This window comes from Dreissena polymorpha, chromosome 6, assembly GCF_020536995.1.
Source record: "Dreissena polymorpha isolate Duluth1 chromosome 6, UMN_Dpol_1.0, whole genome shotgun sequence".
Lineage (NCBI taxonomy): Eukaryota > Metazoa > Mollusca > Bivalvia > Myida > Dreissenidae > Dreissena > Dreissena polymorpha.
The window spans coordinates 66,633,301-66,656,655 of record NC_068360.1 but is presented as its reverse complement, the minus strand read 5'-3'; the positions used below and the strand labels follow the sequence as shown (position 1 = coordinate 66,656,655).

Sequence of the window (23,355 nt, the reverse complement as noted above, 5' to 3'; positions counted from 1 at the left end):
AAACGCTGTATTTACTTTTTTGCCGAAGCTTTCGACCTCACGGTCTTCATCAGCGGCCATCTTTTAATTTCAGGTGTTTAATTATGAACGGAAATGACGTCGTGCATTTCCGGCGTCAACGTTGTTTACGCGCCCTTTTATTAACGTTTATTCTTGCACGTTGATGCCATATGGTCGGTATGTCCTTAGTTTTGACTTCCACAATTGCTCCATGGTTTTGCGGTACTCGTCCGACCCGCTGAGTTTTTCGAGTCCCATTATTTGGAAATCATCCATGGAATGTCCGTCAGTGTAGAAATGTTCAGCTACCGGGTCACTGTGCTGTGTACGAATACGCGACAAATTCAATAGGTGTCGCTGGTACAGAGTTCCTCTGGTCTCTCCAACATACACGAATCTGCGACAGCGACGACAGTTTACCGCGTACACAACATTGGATGATTTGCAATCAACATTGTTTCTGACGCTGTACTTCCTGCCGCTGGGATCTGTGAAATATTCCGCCTTCATCATGTACGGGCAAATGGCGCATCTCTGCGCCCCACAGGGCCCGCTCATATTGGGCTTTCGGAAGAACATCCTATTGTGTTTTTTGTGCACTATGATGTCTTGCAGGTTGCAATCCCTTCTGAAGGCTACTAATTGGGGCTCAGAGAACACTTCCTTCATTCTATCAGACGTGTGCAGCGTGTGTATGTGTCTACGGATGATACGGCCGATGTTGGGTAGTGCGCGCGAAAACGTTATCACGAGCGGAATCCTTGTATTATGCTCCGAGTTTGTCTTTTCGCGTAAAAGGTCTTCTCTCTTTTTATTGTCGACCTTTATCAATTCGGTCTCCACAAACGCCCCGTCATATCCACGGTTCACGAGCTGTGTTTTCACCGCCTGTCTGTGCTTCCGGTATGCAACCTCCTCTGAACAGATTCTTTTCGCACGCACACCCAGACCATATGGTATTGCTTTTTTGTAGACTCCGGGTGCGAAGAATCCCTGTGTAGGTACAGGTGTTTATCGGTAGGCTTAGTATATAGGTCGGTTTGAAGGCGCCCGTTCCGTATTGATGTCACCGTGTCCAGGAACTCTAGTTTTTCTGAAGAATAGCGGAGCTCGATTTTAATGCGAGGGTTGATTTCATTTTCTTGTGTGTGGAAAGTTTTAAGTGCCTCGATACCATGCGTCCATAAGCCCCACACATCATCCACAAACCGTAAGTATGCGAGTGGTTGCTTTTCTGACCGCCGGAACAGTTCCTCTTCCCAAGCACCCATGTAGGTTGATGAATAGTTCAGCCCGAGGCGTGAGCCAATTGCCGTCCCTTCAGTCTGTATGTATATATATATATATATATATATATATATTTATTTATTATTTATTTATTTATTTATTTATTTATTTATTTATATTTATATTTATATTTATATTTATATTTATATTTATATTTATATTTATTTATATACGTATATATACTGTATATCAATCATAATAATTTACTTAAAGAAGCAATTGCTTATAAATGATAAGCACATATATGAACTATAACTGTAGGGCTGTACAACTAATTACTTAGCACATACCATCTAATAGTTTACAGCCGCAACTTCCCAATTAGGAATTATAACAAGAATTGCATCGTGAGCGCCCCAGAGAGTCCGACAACTATTTAGACTTATTAACTAGAATTATACTAGGACAGATTGACAGCAATATTTCATATTTTGACGTCCAAATAAACGGACACAAGTTTTAATGATGTACGTAATTTTAATATTCATTACATGTACGCATAGATTTCAGTTCAAATATGTTTGTGATAAAATATTGCTATTGATACAGAGACGTGTGAAACATTATTAGGGCCGTTTTATGAGAAATCTGGGCTTAATGCATGTGCGTAAAGTGTCATCCCAGATTAGCCTGCGCAGTCCGCACAGGCTAATCAGGGACGACACTTTCCGCTTTTATGATACTTTTAATTTCAATGAAGTCCCTTCTTACCAAAAATCATGTTTAGGCGGAAAGTGTCGTCCCTGATTAGCCTGTGCGGACTGCACAGGCTAATCTGGGATGACACTTTACGCACATGCATTAAGCCCAGTTTTCTCAGAACACGGCCCATTATTGGAGTGCAAATACGTAAGGTTTTCATTAAATATTTATATTACACGTTGCTATTACAACACACGGTTGATTGAACAAGAGCTTATAGCCTTTTTCAAATCACGTAAACAATTAATAATAAAATAGAGTGAAGTTTTCAACAAATTGTTTTGATTAAAATATAATCCGAAACACCAATGAAACAGTTCATTTCTTCGAAATACTTTAAATGCACTCTGAATTGTGACTTTTCATTTATTGAATGTGAACTATATTATAGTATTGACAACAATACCAGCAACAAACGCACCAACCACGGAAACAAATCTGTCGGTATTTGTTGAGGATAACAGTCCATAAAAACGCTCATATTTTTTCCTTAAATTCAACAAAAAAGCAATCGGCAAACTATTCCGCCAGTGCAATAAATGGAAACGTACGGGCCTCTTTTTATTTATTAACATGTGTCATCAGCGTTTACCTGCCAACAACTACCGTGCAAGCTTTTCCAGATCACGTCTGGATAGTAACATTCTCAATATATGTATATTTTGGGATGTAGGATATTTGTTATTGTAAATTATTATGGGCCCGCTCTAAGCAGTTTTTTGGTATAACAAACACCATTTTATACCAAGCGATAAGTGTTATACTGTATGCATCAGCTTTCGTTCGTTGATAAAGGTTTTCTGACACTGAAATCTAAATTAGCAAAAGATAAACAGTGGAGATATCACATTTAAATATTTTGATTAATTAGGAATGTAACACAAGGGTGTCAAAATTATGTGTGATGTTGTGTCAAACGTGTATTGACAAGAAATTATCTCGTGAAAAAGCAAAGCGTCGGTAACCATAGTAAAAAAACTTAACAAATTTTAAATTCTCCAGACTCCTGTACTATAAAAGGAATGCAAGCAGCTTTCCCCTTATTATAAAGTACCCCTAAAACGGCACTTTCCAAATAGTAATAAAATACCCAAAAAATCCAATGACGTCAACAAAAATCCCCCAAAAAGGAAAGTTTAGTTAATTTCGTTCAAAAAGCGTATTATGTGCAAGTGATAAATTGAAATAAGCACTGAAACTGACATTTCAGGAAAATTACATTTAAACGATTAAAAAAGTATTTAGATAGGGATGCGCAATCAAGTACCAAGCATTTAAAAAAAAAAAGAATTCCCAATCTGAAGATTTGACGAAACAAATTTTCCCAATTCAAGTTGGGTTTTTTTTTAGCTTATATTCCATTTTGCGCGGAACAGGTCATCCAATAAGTCATAAACAAAATCGCTTTCCAGGAAAATTAAAAACCGAAATAATACTAAAACTATGCGTGTCGAAAGTTGAAAACACAAAATATATCCGAAGATAAAATTTCATCGAAGCTCAATATATATTATTAATAATATAAGTTAAACGAGATCCGATCTTCCGAATAGTTTCACCAAAGAGTTATCGCGCATGAAGTCACAGACGATTTTATCCGATGTATTGCTTCCGAAGCATGGATGATGAGAAAATAGTGCTTCAATGATATCAATACCGATTTGTAAGATGCAACATCTGATGTGAGCATAACGAACATATTTAGATTGAGGGCACAGGCAGAGTGACCAGATATTTGATTAGGTGGCATATTTGGAATTGCAAACATCGCTTGATAAATGACTTCTTTCACGTGACGCGAGCCAGACGCGTCAAACGGTAATGGCGAATTTTTAAGACATTCATATCACGTCGTTTAGAGAAATCTGATGTATACGAAAGGGAAATATTGTGATTGAGGTCAGAAATGGGGTTTTCAATCAAGTTCAAGTTAACTTATGAATATTTCAGTTACAATTCTTATTTAGAAACTTTTCGTAGCAAGTTAGAGATATGAGGTTAATGCTACATAAATATTCATCACAACTCTGTTATTGTGTTTGTATGATTGTATCAGGTATAATTATGTGTTGGCTGTCTATTTATGAAAAACTATTTGCTCTTTACATAATATAAAATACAAAATTGTAATAGTTCTACTGCTGTGTATTCGAGCCCATGGTCGTATTTCATAAAATGGCTACATCTGTAAAATATTTGAATGTACTTCAACTTTTCACACTTATTTTGCTTAAACAAAGTTATAGATAATAAAGCGCTAACATTGAGTTTGATTCGATTCAAAAAATGAATTACATTTAAACAAAATGCGATATACATGTATAGAGATTAACAGGTTACTGGTTGATCCTTTTGTAATATATCAGGCAAGGCTTAAAATAATATAACGGCGAGGCTTGCCGAGCCGTTATTTTATTCGTACCGAGTCTGATATATTTCAAAAAGATCAGGCAGTAACCTGTGTTTCTGTTTATCATACCTCGACGTCTCCGACTTTAAAAAAAAAAAATAATGAAAAAAGGTCTTATGTATGCTTAATACTCTTAAAACTCCACATATAACAAAATCATACCTTCTCAAAAAGCGTAACACATTGCCACAACTAGGTAAGCTATAACCAACATTATCGTAAATTAGAATACATGTATATCTAACTGCGTTCTCCGAGACACGTTTCCATGGTCGAAATACAACGCACACCATGGCTTAGACGTTCTACGCACTGCAATTATACGTGTGATAAACCGTATTGTTATTCAATCTTTTTTTAAAAGTCTTACATATATTCAGTATTCAATCACTGTCCGCAAGTTGGATAAATTTAAACCTGTTAACCAATTTGCATACTTTTCCGAAATATATATCATTGCAATAATTATATTCCGTATGACTAAGACATGAACGATTAAAACTCTTTGCGAATATATTTGTTGGCCTTTCAAATGAGGAAATGGGTTTGAAACTCTGCTCCTCAATGTGATTACATTTTGATAAGCTTTCATCTGATGTTGATCATCTTTGAGTGGCACGTAATTAGTCAAACGAAATTGACAATTTTTCAGGAGACAAGATTGTATTCAATACCCCAACAATAGGTCCCAGTACCAGTACCGTGGTGCTTTGTTCACTTACCAGTTAACTTAGACACAATCACAGAAACATTAGGTGCTAACATAAAAGGGGAAGTCGATTTACATAAAGCAACGTGTGTTTGCAAAGGCATCGCGAACGATGCCATTCCAAACTGATTTAGACTGATTATACTTTATTTTTATATTTATTTATTTATTTATTTATTTATTTATATGACTACAGATACTGGTATATCTACATATACGATTTCCACACAGAGGGGATATCAATTTAGCTCCATCAAAGCGTATGGGCAACAATTACGGCAAATGAATTGTTTAATATCGTATGTGGTTTCATTATGGCAAAATGGGCAATACATAATTAAATCAGTTTCGTCTCCTCAAGAAGGACTACGTAAACATCGAAAACGATTTTCCTACAGGCCAATAAGGCATTGTGGTCGCGATAGATTTGTCTTCTAAAACTTGCATTTTTTCAAGACACAAACAATCTAGACAAATGTCTCTATGGAGGCAAATTAATATGCTTACAGCAGCAGTCCATACATATATGCCAGCGTCTTCATTTACTGTCCCAAATCTATCATACTCAATGTCGACTAATAGCTCGGAATTAGATAAACCACAGACTGCAAAACGAGCGCTTGATGGAACTTGTCATTGAATTATCTCGGTTAATAAAATTTGTCTTCATGGGAAACAGTTATTGGGGCCAATCATTCTTGCTTAAGCCAAGATCGCATCATTAATTGTCAACGGAAATTCGTGAATTTGTGACAGACTCGAGGCGTTACAGATGGCTTTACGTCGTGTTCAGCCATGCAAATAGTCCGAACATCCGGGTCAGCGTCACGTGATGCAGTCTTGAGAATTACTACGCCATATACACTGTAAATATTTAAGAGAACAAACAATTGTTGCTCAATAATATTTTTTAATGCTAAGAATTACAGCCCATATTTTTTTCTGGCGGTTTTAAGGTAGAGAATGGTTATATTTAAGAGTAACCTTATAAAGATGCATTCGGTTACTACCCGTCATTTAAACCATCATCTTTATGTTACTTTATGTAAAATACCACAACAAGTCGTATTCAAAGTACGTTAGAAACTTGTAATTGAAATATATTTCGAATTCACCGTAAGTCTAACAACCAGTTCACATAAAAACAATACATTCGTATACTTAACCGATCGTGTGCGATATATCCTGGATGCTCATTAAACGAACTTAACCATTTTACTTTTATTCACCATTCTACCATATGACATTTCGAGTGTACCATCATAATAAAGTAATTACTTCCAAGCAGTGGAACTAAAATCCTATCACAACCCCATCTCCCTATGGTTTATAATTTCTCCGTGTAGGAGTCCCGAGCGATGTGGAAGCGATGGCAATATGCGCTTAATTGTTCCATCCCATTACATCTGGAAATAACGCATCCACATATGGGACGGTCGTGGTAATTAGAAATCCTTTAAAATCCGCAATTCTTGGCGAAAGGCAAATTCCCAAGCTTCTCGAATTGGTTACCTTCCTTATGGATTAGCGAGTGCAATGTATTTGATACAAAATATGTTAGGACCTTAAACTCTCTTTGCGGAGGTGGCAAATAAAAAAAATAACTGTACGTGGCATATACTGCATTTTCACGCTTGAATGTGCATGTTTGCATGCGTTATCGTGTACGTTCCTAAAGACAAAAAAGCGTAAGATATCAATTAGGCCGTGGATTTAGTTCCTAACGAAAAAAGAAAATACATAATAATTTAAATAAAATTAAGGACATGATTTCTATTAAATATATATATATAATCTGTGACGACACTTTCCGCTTTTATGGTATTTTTAGTTTCAAGGAAGTCCCTTCTTACCGAAAATCAAGTTAAAGCGGAAAGTGTCGTCCCTGATAAGCCATGCGGAAAGCACAGGCTAATCTGGGACGACACTTTACGCACATGCATTATGCCCAGTTTTCTCAGAACACGACACAAATACTCCTGTGTAAATAGTTTTAACAGGCAGATGTTCACATTTGTACGAATATGCAATAATGCAATAAGTATACCAGTTTTCTCATTATTATACATGTAGAAGGAACTACCGTATTCATCGAAAAAACGGTATAATTCAGGGGTCCGTCTTATCAAAGATCGTACGACATTCTTTAGTTACGATTGCATTTTGTAATTTTAGTGATTATGATCTGTATGTTTCAAAGATGATGGATATTTAACAGCTTCTTTGGAAATGAATGGAAATGTTCAACAAAAGTAATCATAAATTTGACGGTTACGTTTATATGGAGCTTCTAAAATTGTATCGTAAGATGAGAATGTCGTACGATATTTGAAAATCTCAACCAAGGAAGCTTCCGGCCCATCTGTGTGCGATGGATCCATTCTACCAATTATTCTTTAAATATAAGCATGTTGTGATCAACAAAGAATACATTTGATAAAACATTTGTAAATATATGTTTGTATTGTCGTTTATTTGTGCCTATATATCATAAAGGCGGAGGCTAGCCGTACGGCTCTGTACGCAGAGCCTTTCCAATGGAGATTGTCTAGCCGTACGGCTTATAAAGTATATTATAAAGTATTAAGTATATGTATGTGCCTCCGTAGCTCAATGGATAAGGCGCTTGCGTTGAAATCCAGAGGCCCCGCGAGTGTTGATTTGATTTGATAAGCCCAATTTCTTTTGTTGTATGTTATGCTTTGTTCTGCGTCATTGAATAATGAATCATATATTATTTTTATGAGACTATAATTTGTACATGATATTATTTTAAACCAATATTTAAATATGTGTAATTTACTCATCACAGATAAGGGGTATCGTCCTAATTCGCTATACAGTGCTGATAGATTTGTTGACATATATAATTTTTCTTATCCATGTGTGTACACCTGTGTGACGTAACTACCTAAAATATTGTACATGTAATATGATATATTGCTATCATAAAATAAACTGCACAATTGCTTACATAAATTAAGCGTTTCCAACATTATACAATAACTTTTAAAGATTTTGTTAATTGAAATTAATTAAACTTTGTTAATTACGATAAATTGAAATTATTAAATAAGTAAAAGATAAAAATTGAGATTATAAACATTTCATGAAATTGTAATTTTGATTGGATTACATATATCCGAAGCCCGTATTCGATAGCGTGCTTTAAAAATCATTCTGTAAGGCTAAACAAAAAGCCCAATGAGACAACCCCTCGCTGTTTAACCATGTATGTATCTGAATTGTATCGCTTTTCTATGATATGTTTGTTTGATTCGGTATTTGTACTTGTGTGTGCTTTCCCGTCAGTTCGTAACGCATATGCTTTCTACAGCTGAAAAAAACAAACACAATTAGCATATGACAAATTATGAAATCTATTTCATATGTCTTCTTATTCCGTGATGACGACTACACGAGCTAGTCTAAAAGCTAGAAATTTCGGAATCAGCACGTAGATCAATAATTAATCGATATATTTATGTGTCATAACGGCCGTACGGCTAGACAATCTCCATAGGAAAGGCTCTAAGTACAAAGCCGTACGGCTAGCCTCTTGTCTAGCCAAACGGGGCCGTACGACTAGCCACTGCCTATCATAAATACGAAAAAAAACTGTTGCACACACACAATTATTTCGAATCACGTTTGTCCAATAAGGTATCCGGACAATCGCTCCTACGCTAAATTTGACAGGGCGTACAGTCGCTCCTACGATGTTTTCACAGGGCGGACAGTAGCTCCTACGATGTTTTGACAAGGCGGACAGTCGCTCCTATATTATTTTGCCAGCCCGGACAATCACTACTACATTATTTGTCAAGCCGGACAGTCGCTCCTACATTATTTTGACTCCACGGCAACATGTAGTATACCCCTATCAAAGGCTAACACCTATAATTAACCGATAATTAAAATTACCGACTTGTTAAAAGTATGCCGATTCAACATGAGTCGATCAATGTGATTTTAATTAACTAATTTACTTATTAAGAAACTATGTGACAGTTTGTCGATTCTTAAAATGTAAGTTAGCAAATTGTGAAAACAATATGTATATATTGTAATGTCCCACATCTTCAAATTCACTTCCAACATGGAACTTCTAACCAACAAACGAGATCAGTCTGTGTTATGCTTAGAGGGTCACTCGTATTCAAGGAAGCACACGTCAAAGTCTACAATACGATGGGTATGCAGTAAAAGTCGTTTCCGATTCCTGCAAGGGTTCGCTCATAACAGATCTCAGTGTAAGTCGACACATAAAAATAATTTTAATGTTATAATGCCCATTAGTTGTGTGAATAATATACTAAAAGATTCACGATTAAAGTGAGACTGCACAATTTTGTCAAATATTTATGAATATATATAAAATGTGTGAAAAAAACTTATTGTACATATATTTCAATATAAATTAAAATAAAAGTTAAGAACATGTGTCGAAAAATGCGAAATAAGCCAGTTATTTTTCTGAAATCGAAATTGTCTATACAGTCGAATTCACCAGCATGTTGCATTTTATGAATTTCGTTTCATAATTGTTCTCGTCTAATTTGTGTAATTGTAACATAAACTGAAACATATAACATTTTATCGTGCAGTATAACTTAAACACACTATTTTAATAATAATAGAAATGCCGATTAAGAAATCGTTCAGTGTTATATATCAATGGGTCAAATGTGATAACAATTGTTTACTTACCTTAATTAACTTAAATGAGACGCCAGTCTGTAATCTTTATGCACGGTTCGCACATCATAGGTGTCAAAGTGGTCATTATCGATTGATACTACCGTTGTTCAGTGTACTACCATTGTTGAAATAGCAATTATTGATTAAATGATATTTATTGACAGATTGTACTTGAAAAGGATGTTTGCGTATTATTAAGACTTTTTGAATGTTGCTACCTAATTCGCCAGAAACACATGTCTGTGGCTGGAACCATGTCGATGGTGGAGTTCCTGCAGAGTGTTGGGCACCAAATTCATATTGATGTGTTACTTTGATGTGTTACGAATAAAGATAACTGACTCGTAAAAATCGAGTGCGTGTATAAATGTACATATGTGGTGTTTTTTTCGTTTGTATGTGCTTTCGTTTGCGTATTTTGTGTGTATATATGTTTATAAATGTAAATATGTGATATAAATCGAGCTGTGTGTATAAATGTACATGTGTTTCCTTTCGTTTGTATGCGCTTTCGAACAAATGCGTATTTTGTGTGTATATATGTTTATAAATGTCATATCTTAAATACAAATGAAATAAAGAACAATATTTCATCTATGCGGTTTTTATGTTTATTCCATTCGCATAATGTCACTTATTCCAATAAATGTAATGCAGGAACGAAATGTCCCATGTTGAATCTGCTTACTGTTAACAAGTTGGCAAATTTAATTGTCGGTTAATTTTAGGTGTTAGCCTTTGATCGGCCTATACTACGTTTTGCCGTGGAGTCAAAATTATGTAGAAGCGACTGTCAGGGTTGACAAAAGAATGTAGGAGTGATTGTCCGGGTTGGCAAAATAATGTAGGAGCGACTGTCCGCCCTGTGAAAACATCGTAGGAGCGACTGTCCGCCCTGTGAACACATCGTAGGAGCGACTGTCCGCCATGTCAAATTTAGCGTAGGAGCGATTGTCCGGGATTCGTCCAATAATGGGCTTGTGTTTTCTTTGTTAAATGTTTATATGCATTTGCCTCGAACATCTGCAAAAAAAATCGGCCAAACGCAATTTTAACATTAAATTATGTTTTAACGTTTTGCAATTCAATGCTTATTTAGAAAGTCACAAATAATATTTTTTACTTGTAAATAGAGTGGTGACACACACGTTATTCCTAAATTTATTCTGCTTATTATAGTGCTTAGTATATGCCGTCTATTACTAATTATATTATTTAATATGGAGTAAAATTTGCATAAACATGTAAGTAATTACTACTTTAAACGACTTAGACTAAAAGCCTTCATTTAGGTCCATTCTTTTGTCCACATCAATAACACTATTATTAAGTTCAAAGAAGTCACCAATTTAACCAATAAAAATATGTTCAGCTCAATAAGTTTGTTTTTATTTATTTCACATTGTTATCCTTAAAAAACAAGCGACCAACACTATACTTTCCAAATGGTGAATGTATTTAACTCATTTTACGCCGATCCAATATGTCCAGTTTGTACATAGTGATAAGTGACAGCATTTATATCTACACATTAGTAATGATGTTAACATAATAAATGTACAGAAAAAAACGTTTTGGTATGATAATTACAATGCTTAACTAGAGCTTTTTCACAGACGTGACGAATACCCCCACATGCCGCATTGACACAGAATATTGTACATGTTGTCTTCACAAAAAAACAGCGGACACCATGCTCAATGTTTAAAACGCACTAAGTGACCCCGTGACCTAGTTTTTGACACGGCATGGCCCATGTTAGAACTTGACCTACACATCATCTAGATACAACTTCTGACCAAGTGTGGTGAAGATCGCATGAAAACTAGTTGAATTAGAGAACAGACAACATGCTGAATGTTTAAAACGCACCAAGTGACTCCAAGACAACTTCTGACAAAGTGTGGTGAAGATCAGATGAAAACTACTTGAATTAGACTAGACAGCAGACCACATGCTTAATGTTTAAAACGCACTAAGTGACCCCGTGACCTAGTTTTCGACCCAGCATGGCCCATGTTTGAACTTCAGTCTTGACCTACACATCATCTAGATACAACTTCTGACCAAGTGTGGTGAAGATCAGATGAAAACTACTTGAATTAGACTAGAGACCAGACCACATGCTGAATGTTTAAAACGGTACAAGTGACACCATGACCTAGTTTTTGATCCAGAATGACCCATGTTCAAACTTGACCTAGACATCATCTAGATACAACTTCTGACCAAGTTTGGTGAAGATCGGATGAAAACTACTTGAATTAGAGAGGGGACACCATTCACAATGTTTAAAACGCACTAAGTGACCCCATGACCAAGTTTTTGACCTGCCATGAGTCATGTTCGAACTTGGCCTAGACATTATCTAGATACAACTTCTGACCAAGTTTAATGAAGCACGGATGAAAACTACTTGAATTAGAGAGCGGACACCATGCTCAATGTTTAAAACGCACTAAGTGACCCTGTGACCTAGTTTTTGACCCGGCATGACCCATATTCGAACTTGACCTAGACATCATCTAGATTCAACATCTGACCAAGTTTGGTGAAGATCGGATAAAACAACTTGAATTAGAGAGCGGACACTTAATACGGACCGACAGACCAACCGACCGACAGACAAGCTCACTCCTATATAGCCCCCTTAACTTCGTTTGTGGGGGTATACATATATATTTGAACATACTGCATTCCAAAAGATTGCAAAAGAATTGAGAACATTATTCACAACTTTTATGTCCCCTCTAGACTAAATTAAATCATAAGATAAATTCTCAAGTCTTTGTTTCTAAAATTTTAGGGCCATAAACCGGTAGTTTCTGAAACTACTTTTGTCAATCATAAAACATGGCTACTATATTATTATCTTGAACGTTTTTATAAGCTTCTGCTGAAATTGTTTGATTCAAGAGAAGAAGGCCATGAAAAGTCAAATTCAGAAAAACAAAAAGCAAAACTCAACTGTTTCTCAAGCAATATAACTATATAGTGATATAATCAAAAACTGTCGTGATGTAACATGTTATAATGTTAACATGTTTAGGAAGTTTGTTAAGGCTTCCATTGAATATAGGAATAAGGAAACTTTAGTGACATTTATCATGAGGTAAATGCTTGCTCAAATTGGCCAGTATTTGATTTATGGCAATAAACAAGAACTATTGGACTAGAAGGAAACACATTCAAAATGCATATATTAAATTAAACAGAAGTCATACTGTAGCAGTTCTGCATGCAATTTCATGCATGCATAATGGCAAACAAGGATGAGATATTATGACAATGAAAATATGCAGTTTGTAGAATATTTGATGAAAACAAATTAATGGACTTTAATCACTACACAAACTTCAACCAGGTTTTCTAAATAACTTCATTTGTATTTTATTATATTATATTAAATATAATATATATCATTTAAGTTTCACGCTCCACCACAAGTCAAATCAACATAAGAATTCATTAAAATTTAGAGATTTTGGTCGGAGGCAGAATATTCCTGGAGTTCAGATCCTCGCTCAATGACTGAACCAGCATATCTATAGCTGGGGTCTCATTCAACAAGTCTGAAATAAGAAATTTAATGAGAATTAGTCAAGTCTAACTAACCCTTTACCACTTAGATACGTATTTTGAAGCATTTGTAGTCCCTTAAAAAGTTAAATTTAATTAATTTAATTAAAGACCTTTCTTACTAGATTCAAGTTTTAACGCTTCATTTCCAGCCCTTAGATACTAATGAGCAGCAAACAGCATAAAACCTAAACAGAATGCGAATTACTCGCAAACTGTTAGGTTTTATGCTCGTTGCAAAAGCCATTTTCACTTCGTTTCTAATGGGGGAAAGGGTTAAACCTATTTGTTTCTATAGAAATCGAAAGGCTAATTGATAGGGCAATATTTTTCTTGAATGCTAATCACCCTTGAGAGCTGCATATAACAGTTTTCATATTTTATCTGAAAACAATAAAGAGCCCAAGAGAGCAATCGCCCCACATTCCACAACAATTAACTTATATTAAAACTAAGTGTTATGTTTATTGGCAAATTTGACTTTTGACCTCTAAGTATGACCTTCACTTTTGAGGTAAGGTGACAATTATTCTATTACATGCGACAATCCACCTCCTTAGTGTAGACATTGGTGGTGGTTTACTTTAAAAAATGCATTATCTATGACAAACTAACAGACAAGATTGTTTTATTGCTAATTGTAACCTTGAATCTTAGTTTTTGCATAAGAAATCAATGGTCAATACTCAATAAGGAGGGAATCAAGTATGTGTCAGATATGTAACAAATAAGCTGTGGAAAATTCTAAAAGTATGGATTTCACACTTCTGAAGCTAAAACTCTGTTCAAACTGGTTGAAGTAAATTGCAACAAACATCTTTCATGAACAAGATATTACACTTTATATTGATTGACATTATTCGGTCACATCAGCAAGGACTGTTTGGCACGCTTTATTCAAAAGATATAAAAACAAGCGATGTGTTTGTGAAACACTATGTCCCCATATATATGACCTTTGACCTTGAAGGATGACATTGACCTTGACCTTTCACCACTCAAAATGTGCAGCTCCATGAGATAAACATGCATGCCAAATATCAAGTTGCTAGCTTCAATATTGCAAAAGAGTACATGTACATTAAATGAGCGATTTTGACCCATATATTTGACCTTTGACCTTGAAGGATGAACTTGACCTTTCACCACTCATAATGTGCAACTTCATGAGATACACATGCATGCAAAATATGAAGTTGCTATCTTCAATATTGCAAAAGTTATGGCAAATGTTAAAGTTGGGGCAAACAAACAAACCAACAAACAAACCAACAGACAGGGCAAAAACCATAAAAATACAGTTGTAGATGGAAAATATAAGTTGTTTTTAATGTGAGCTTATTTGAGAAGAAACAAGAGCTGTCTCCATAGGATGACATATGCCCCCGAAAAACACTTTGATAGAAGTTATGAGAATTTTTCGAAACCTAAACGCAGATTTCAAAACCTAAACGCAGACCCTAAGTTAAAGGTCAAGGTCAATGGAATGAAAATTTATGTGTGTATGGAAAGACCTTGTCCATATACACATGCATACCAAATATGAAGGTTATATCTAAAGCTACATAGAAATTATGAACATTTGTTAAAACCTAAACGCAGATTTCGAAACCTAAACGCGGACCCTAAGTTTAAGGTCAAGGTCAAAGGGGTCAAAACTTGTGTGTGTATGGAAAGGCCTAGTCCATATACACATGCATACCAAATATGAAGGTTACATCTGAAATGACATAGAAGTAATGAGCATTTTTAAAAAACTTACTGCAAAGTGTGACGGACAGACAGACGGACAGATGGACAGTGCGATCTCTATATATGCCCTCCTTCGGGGGCAAAAAAATGTAACTTAATGTTACATTTCATTACATAGTAAAATTTCCAAAATATTGATATGAAAGTTAATCATATGTCTGTTTCTTACAAATGAAAACTCTATTCCCAAGGTAGCAATAAATATAATGTACATGAAGCCCATTGCAATTTAGACAAAATGTACCTTTAACGAGTACAGAAGGATGTTTCTCTCCACCAAAAGCCAACATCTGATGTCTGTAACGCTCACCATTTGCTCTGAAGCAAAGAGTGTTATATTACATAAAGTGTGGTATGGAGTATATAACATTAAAACTGTATATGAATCAAAATAACGTTAGGTTATTCACTCTGGAAGAATAAATCATGCTCAAAGTACAGAAACTTTACAAATTAAGTAAAAAAAAGAAAAAATCATGCTTCTTGTACAGAAACTTTAGAACTTAAGTGGCAAAAAAAAACATGCTAGATTTAATAACCAGAAAATGCTATGTGGCTAACCTGTTAAATGGATCCTGTTTAAACATGGTTCTCCAGATCTTGGAGGCTATAGCCCGGGATACCAGGTAGGAGTAATACTTGCTGCCATAGCCTACCAGGTGACTGAACCGCAGATGCCATGCCTGAAACGTATCAGATTTGTATATGAGCCTTATTCTGGCAAAATTTGGCTTTTGCGTTAAATGTCCTCCCAGATAAGCCTATGCAGTCTGTAGCCCATGAAGTCTGTAGCCTGTGCAGTATGTAGCCTGTGCAGTATTTAGCCTGTGCGGTCTGTAGCCTGTGCAGTATGTAGCCTGTGCAGTATGTAGCCTGTGCAGTCTGTAGCCTGTGCAGTTTGTAGCCTGTGCAGTCTGTAGCCTGTGCAGTCTGTAGCCTGTGCAGTCTGTAGCCTGTGCAGTATGTAGCCTGTGCAGTATGTAGCCTGTGCAGTATGTAGCATGTGCAGTCTGTAGCATGTGCAGTCTGTAGCCTGTGCAGTCTGTAGCCCGTGCAGTCTGTAGCCTGTGCAGTCTGTAGCCTGTGCAGTATGTAGCCTGTGCAGTATGTAGCATGTGCAGTCTGTAGCCTGTGCATTCTGTACCCTGTGCAGTCTGTAGCCTGTGCAGTCTGTCTGAACAGGCTAATCCGTGACAACACTTTCCGCCTAGACTGGATTTTTGTTTAGAAGAGAAACAAAAAAACCCTGTATACAGCACAGGCTAATCTGGGATGACACTTTAGACACATTCATTAAGCCCTGTATTCCCAGAACATGGCTCATATGCTTAATGAATGTGCAGGTCTATTAGGTGACCAACGAATGTGCAGGTCTATTAGGTGACCAATGAATGTGCAGGTCTATTAGGTGACCAAATAACACATGCTAACAAATGTGCAGGTTTATTAGGTGACCAAATAACATATGCTTAATGAATGTGCAGGTCTATAAGGTGACCAAATAACACATGCTAACAAATGTGCAGGTTTATTAGGTGACCAAATAACATATGCTTAATGAATGTGCAGGTCTATTAGGTGACCAAATAACACATGCTAACAAATGTGCAGGTTTATTAGGTGACCAAATAACATATGCTTAATGAATGTGCAGGTCTATTAGGTGACCAAATAACACATGCTAACAAATGTGCAGGTTTATTAGGTGACCAAATAACATATGCTTAATGAATGTGCAGGTCTATTAGGTGACCAAATAACACATGCTAACAAATGTGCAGGTTTATTAGGTGACCAAATAACATATGCTTTATGAATGTGCAGGTCTATTAGGTGACCAAATAACATATGCTTAATGAATGTGCAGGTCTATTAGGTGACCAAATAACACATGCTAACAATGTGCAGGTCTATTAGGTGACCAAATAACACATGCTAACAAATGTGCAGGTCTATTAGGTGACCAAATAACACATGCTAACAAATGTGCAGGTCTATAAGGTGACCAAATAACACATGCTAACAAATGTGCAGGTCTTTTAGGTGACCAAATAACACATGCTTAATGAATGTGCAGGTCTATTAGGTGACCAAATAACACATGCTAACAAATGTGCAGGTCTATTAGGTGACCAAATAACACATGCTAACAAATGAATGTGCAGGTCTATTAGGGGACCAAATAACACATGCTAACAAATGAATGTGCAGGTCTATTAGGTGACCAAATAACACATGCTAACAAATGCCTGAACATACGTATCTAACAAGGTAAAGGGTTAAGTACTTTTTAGGTAGCGCAAGATACAGATTAAGCTTTTCATTTATTTCAGTTAAATAATTAGCAACACAATTTTTGAAAGACAAATAAATTGAAATCTTTACCCTTACTGCACTCCATTAACAAACTGAGTTTCATGAACTGATAAGTACTTTATCAGTTGTCCAAATTAAGACGTTCAATATGATTTCTGTTACCATAGCAACCACAATTTACTTTTGTCTCAACAAAAATAATGTGTGTAATGTCCTTATGGCCCTCTCTCTGCAAACAAAGTTTCATCAACAAAGCTTAAGTACTTTTTCAGTTATTGCAAGATCCATATTTTTCAGGCCGACTGTCAGGTAGACAGAAAAATTGACAGGTGGACGGAGTGGCGGTAGACCTATAGTCACTGGCCTAAAAAAGCCTGTAACAACACTTTCCTTTTCTTTAAACAAGTGATTATTGCCAGCTCATAAGAGTTTTGCTATGCATTTTGTAAGTACGAGTAAATATTTTTGATATTATCACACTTTTATACAATGTAATATGGAACTCACTGTTTTTGATACATACTCAAATACTTCCAGAGTTTAGTACATAATGGATCTCATAATTTAGCACATGGTTTGATTACTTTTAAATCTCATAAATTGATATTTCTTGTAAATACTTGAAATGTTTGGTATATAAGGGAATACCTACTGAATTCAGTAAATTATGCATACAGTTTTGTTCATTACAATTTTTGGTTTCTATTGGATCTCCAACTTGAGATTACCTATAAATACTTAGAATGTTAAAGTGTGTCAGATAGGGGAATACTTACAGTGGTTGGCACATAAGGCAATACGAACACAATCGGGTATGTACAACAATATTCGAAGTGCTTAGTACATACAGGAATACTGAAGGTGTTTTGTATATAATGCACTGTTCGAAATGCACATAAGTTATACATACAGTGTTTGTACATAAGATAATACCTACAGTGTTAGGCACATATGGGATTCCGTAGTATTTGTTCTGTGTCGCCTCCAACACTTGCATAGGGGTTTGAGGACCCAGGTCAGGTCCATGGTAGACCTGGTCCAGAATGGAGTAGAATATCTGCAATTGGGTCTCCTGTAAGCAAAGTTATACTGAATCATGAGTTGCTAAACATAACAGACTAAACTGGCATTCATGTAAATAAAAGAACAGGGCTATTAATGTTTAATTAATTAATTATGTTTATCGCTATCAATAACAAGTTTAACAGGTTCTCCTTAAAATTAAAGAACCAGACAAGAGTGAAACATGTTTGTAGCTGTATGAAACTGGCTTAACTGGGTCCAGAGCTCCAGATAAGATGTGTATCTGCGTATTTACGCATTAAAAAATAAAAAATATAACACTTAAACAAATTGGCCCAGTACATAACATTACATAAAATAAAAACCTTGGTACGTATCTTGATCGATTAAAGTGCGTAATCGGTTTAACCAATAATCCAGTTGAGTATTTAGTGTAATTTAACCTTTAAATCAAAATAAGTCAATCAAAAGAACCTTGTTATCAAGATGGTGTCCCATCGTTTCTTAGGTTCGATAAAAAGGCACATGCGCTCGATGGCAATGACTTGAAATGATTGACAATCCGTTGTGACGCAATTTTAGTTAGCCGTAGTTTAATATAATGCATACACATACTAAATCAATAAAAATCTTCTGACAAAACATCTCCTTAAAAAATAGATAGTTTGACTATGTATATAGATATCGAGCGATAATGAGCAAGGTTCCCGGCCTGCGCGCGCATTTCAATAAGCAAGCGGGGTGACAGCGATCTACTTATGGGTAATGACACACTTCCGTTGCTTGAGTAAGTGGCTAGTGACCTACCTTGTCAATAATTTTATACATAGTCAAACTATCTTTTTTTTAAGAAGACGTTGTGTTGGAAGATTTTTATTTATTTAGTATGTGTATGCATTATCATAAACAACGGATAACTAAAATTGCGTCAGAACGGATAGTCGATCATTGAATCATCGCAATCTAGCGCCTGTGTGTAAGATGTCAGTTTTCTATAGAAATGGAAAATACACCTCAATATTCCTAAATACTCTGTATGGCTGAATCAAAGTAGTAAAATACCCTTTAACAATAAAATCAGGGGGTAAAAAACCCTTTAAAACTAAATCTGGAGCTCTGACTGGGTCTCCTGTAAGTGAAGTCTTAGTAAATTATGTTTGTATGGAAACATAACTTTCTGAACTGGGTCTCCTCTAAGTAAAGTAATAATGACAATTGTTTGTAGCTATACATAATTTGCTGAACTGGGTCTCCTTTAAGTAAAGTAATAATGACATATGTTTGTAGCTATGCATAACTTGCTGAACTGGGTCTCCTTTAAGTAAAGTAATAATGACATTTCTTTGTAGCTTTGCATAACTTGCTGAACTGGGTCTCCTGTAAGTAAAGTCTTAGTAAACTATGTTTGTATGGAAACATAACTTTCTGAACTGGGTCTCCTCTAAGTAAAGTAATAATGACATATGTTTGTAGCTATGCATAACTTGCTGAACTGGGTCTCCTGTAAGTAAAGTCTTAGTAAACTATGTTTGTATGGAAACATAACTTGCTGAACTGGGTCTCCTGTAAGTAAATTAATAATCACTTATGTTTGTAGCTATGCATAACTTTCTGAACTGGGTCTCCTGTAAGTAAAGTAATAATGACAATTGTTTGTAGCTATGCATAACTTTCTGAACTGGGTCTCCTGTAAGTAAAGTAATAATGACAATTGTTTATAGCTATGCATAACTTTCTGAACTGGGTCTCCTGTAAGTAAATTAATAATGACAATTGTTTGTAGCTATGCATAATTTGCTGAACTGGGTCTCTTTTAAGTAAAGTAATAGACATATGTTTGTAGCTATGCATAACTTGCTGAACTGGGTCTCCTGTAAGTAAATTAATAATGACAATTGTTTGTAGCTATGCATAATTTGCTGAACTGGGTCTCCTTTAAGTAAAGTAATAATGACATATGCTTGTAGCTATGCATAATTTGCTGAACTGGGTCTCCTGTAAGTAAAGTAATAATGACATATGTTTGTAGCTATGCATAACTTGCTGAACTGGGTCTCCTGTAAGTAAAGTCTTAGTAAACTATGTTTGTATGGAAACATAACTTGCTGAACTGGGTCTCCTGTAAGTAAAGTAATAATCACTTATGTTTGTAGCTATGCATAACTTGCTGAACTGGGTCTCCTGTAAGTAAAGGTATAATGACAATTGTTTGTAGCTATGCATAACTTGCTGAACTGGGTCTCCTTTAAGTAAAGTAATAATGACATATGTTTGTAGCTATGCATAACTTTCTGACTGGGTCTCCTGTAAGTAAAGTAATAATGACATATGTTTGTAGCTATGCATAACTTGCTGAACTGGGTCTCCTGTAAGTAAAGTAATAATGACAATTGTTTGTAGCTATGCATAACTTGCTGAACTGGGTCTCCTTTAAGTAAAGTAATAATGACATATGTTTGTAGCTATGCATAACTTTCTGAACTGGGTCTCCTCTAAGTAAAGTAATAATGACATATGTTTGTAGCTATGCATAACTTGCTGAACTGGGTCTCCTGTAAGTAAAGTCTTAGTAAACTATGTTTGTATGGAAACATAACTTGCTGAACTGGGTCTCCTGTAAGTAAAGTAATAATCACTTATGTTTGTAGCTATGCATAACTTTCTGAACTGGGTCTCCTGGAAGTAAAGTAATAATGACAATTGTTTGTAGCTATGCATAACTTTCTGAACTGGGTCTCCTGTAAGTAAAGTAATAATACCAATTGTTTGTAGCTATGCATAACTTTCTGAACTGGGTCTCCTGTAAGTAAATTAATAATCATGGCATCATCGTAAACTTACACTAATCGGAAAAAACACAGTATTAAAAACGTTTGCACTTCCTAAATTAATATATGTATTAACAGTTCTCCCAAATCCACCAAATGATGTTATTAACGATATAAAATCAACAATATTTAATTTCATATGGGACGGTAAGCCTGATAAAATAAAAAGAACTCAGTTAATTCAATCTGTAGAAAATGGAGGTATCCAATTAACGAACATTGACTCATTCTTGAATGCAATCAAATGCAGCTGGGTTAAAAGATACCTAGATAATACCAATACGAGTAAATGGAAATTATTCTACCAGAAAATCCTAAAAAAATATGGTGACTCCTTACTCTTTGAATGTAACATCAGCAATACTATCTTACATGAAATTGCAAACGAAAACATATTTCTGTCTGATGTTCTATCAGCGTGGAGTGATGTCACTCATAACTTAGAAACCCAAACCAGTAGTAAAACAATTTTATGGAACAATAAAGACATAACTTCAAACAATAAGACGTTTTTCTATAAAGATTGGTTTGAACGAAGCATTAAATATGTCGACCAATTATATGACTACAGAATTAAGGATTTCTACTCTTTTGATAATATATGCTACATATACGGAATACCTTCAAATAATTTTCTGAAATACTACACACTACACACTAATCAAAAGCATACAAATACATATTAAATCTGAAATCAATACAAATAATACACCATGTACTCAAACAATATTTGTAGAAAACATACTTGGAAGAAAAAACAAAACAAATAAAATATTTTACAAACTACAAATTAAAAACCCTACGGAAAACTCCAAAATCCAAAATAAATGGCAAGTCCTTTTTGGAGAAAATGAACTTAATTGGAAACACATATTTACCATGCCATATAAAGCAACTATTGAAAGCACACTGAGAAATTTTCAATATAAATACATCCATAGAATTATAGCTACAAATAAATATCTCTATAAATGCAAATTATCTAACTCAAATCTGTGTGACTTCTGCAGTGAAAACATTGAAACTATAGAACATCTTTTTTGGGAGTGCAAACACATCCAGCCTATTTGGAATCAATTAACATCCTTTCTTGAACAACAGCAACTAAACGTTAAACTATCTTTCTTAAATGTAAGTTTCGGAATTAACTCATTGAAATCAATAGACGGTAATAATATTGTGAATTTTATGGTTATATTGATGAAATATTTTATCTTAAACATGAAGTACAAAAAACAAGTACCAAATTTTAATTGTTTTGTCCATAGTCTTAAACTAAAAATCCAGATTGAGAAAGAAATAGCCCTCAGTAATGACACATTACAAATCTTTGAACAAAAATGGAATCGGATTAAATTCTCATAATGTTTTGTCCACTTATATACATTTTCACTCTGATGTTAGTTTATCTTTCTAAAATAGTTTTGTTTATGTCTATATATATATATTTTTTCAATCTGACAAGATCATTGTGAAGAAACAACAAAACACACAAATACAGTATGCTTTCTTCCGACTTTTTACAACTCATCATTTTTCATAACTATTCCTCTGTTGTTCTTTTCTTTTCTCTCTAAAAAAAAATAAAATAATAATATATATATATATAAATGTGTATATATATATATATGTATGACAAGATCAAGATGTGTATATATATATATATATATACATATATATATATGTATATATATATATATATATATATATATATATATATATATATATATATATATATATATATATATATATATATATATATATATATATATGAGCATATCTTGTATAACATGTCTGAACTGTATTGCTTTAAACAATCACTGTGTTGTGTGACCATATACATGTTTACATTATATGTATGATATTGAATAAAAAAAAAAAAAAAAAAAAAAAAAAAAAAGTAAATTAATAATGACAATTGTTTGTAGCTATGCATAATTTGCTGAACTGGGTCTCTTTTAAGTAAAGTAATAAAGACATATGTTTGTAGCTATGCATAACTTGCTGAACTGGGTCTCCTGTAAGTAAATTAATAATGACATATGTTT

At 34.8% G+C, this 23,355-nt stretch overlaps 1 protein-coding gene across 1 annotated transcript in view; it reads right to left on the bottom strand.

The window, feature by feature from the left end:
• Positions 1 to 11,186: 11,186 nt before the first annotated feature.
• LOC127833693 (mitochondrial intermediate peptidase-like) overlaps positions 11,187 to 23,355 on the bottom strand; it is a 47,912-nt gene continuing 35,743 nt past the window's right edge. The window contains exons 17-20 of the mRNA XM_052359103.1: positions 18,394 to 18,528; positions 15,702 to 15,823; positions 15,385 to 15,458; positions 11,187 to 13,381 (exon numbers count right to left, since the gene is read on the bottom strand). Of these exons, the coding sequence (XP_052215063.1) occupies positions 13,278 to 13,381; positions 15,385 to 15,458; positions 15,702 to 15,823; positions 18,394 to 18,528 (435 nt within the window). The 3' untranslated portion in view covers positions 11,187 to 13,277. The remainder of the gene's footprint in view (positions 13,382 to 15,384; positions 15,459 to 15,701; positions 15,824 to 18,393; positions 18,529 to 23,355) is intronic.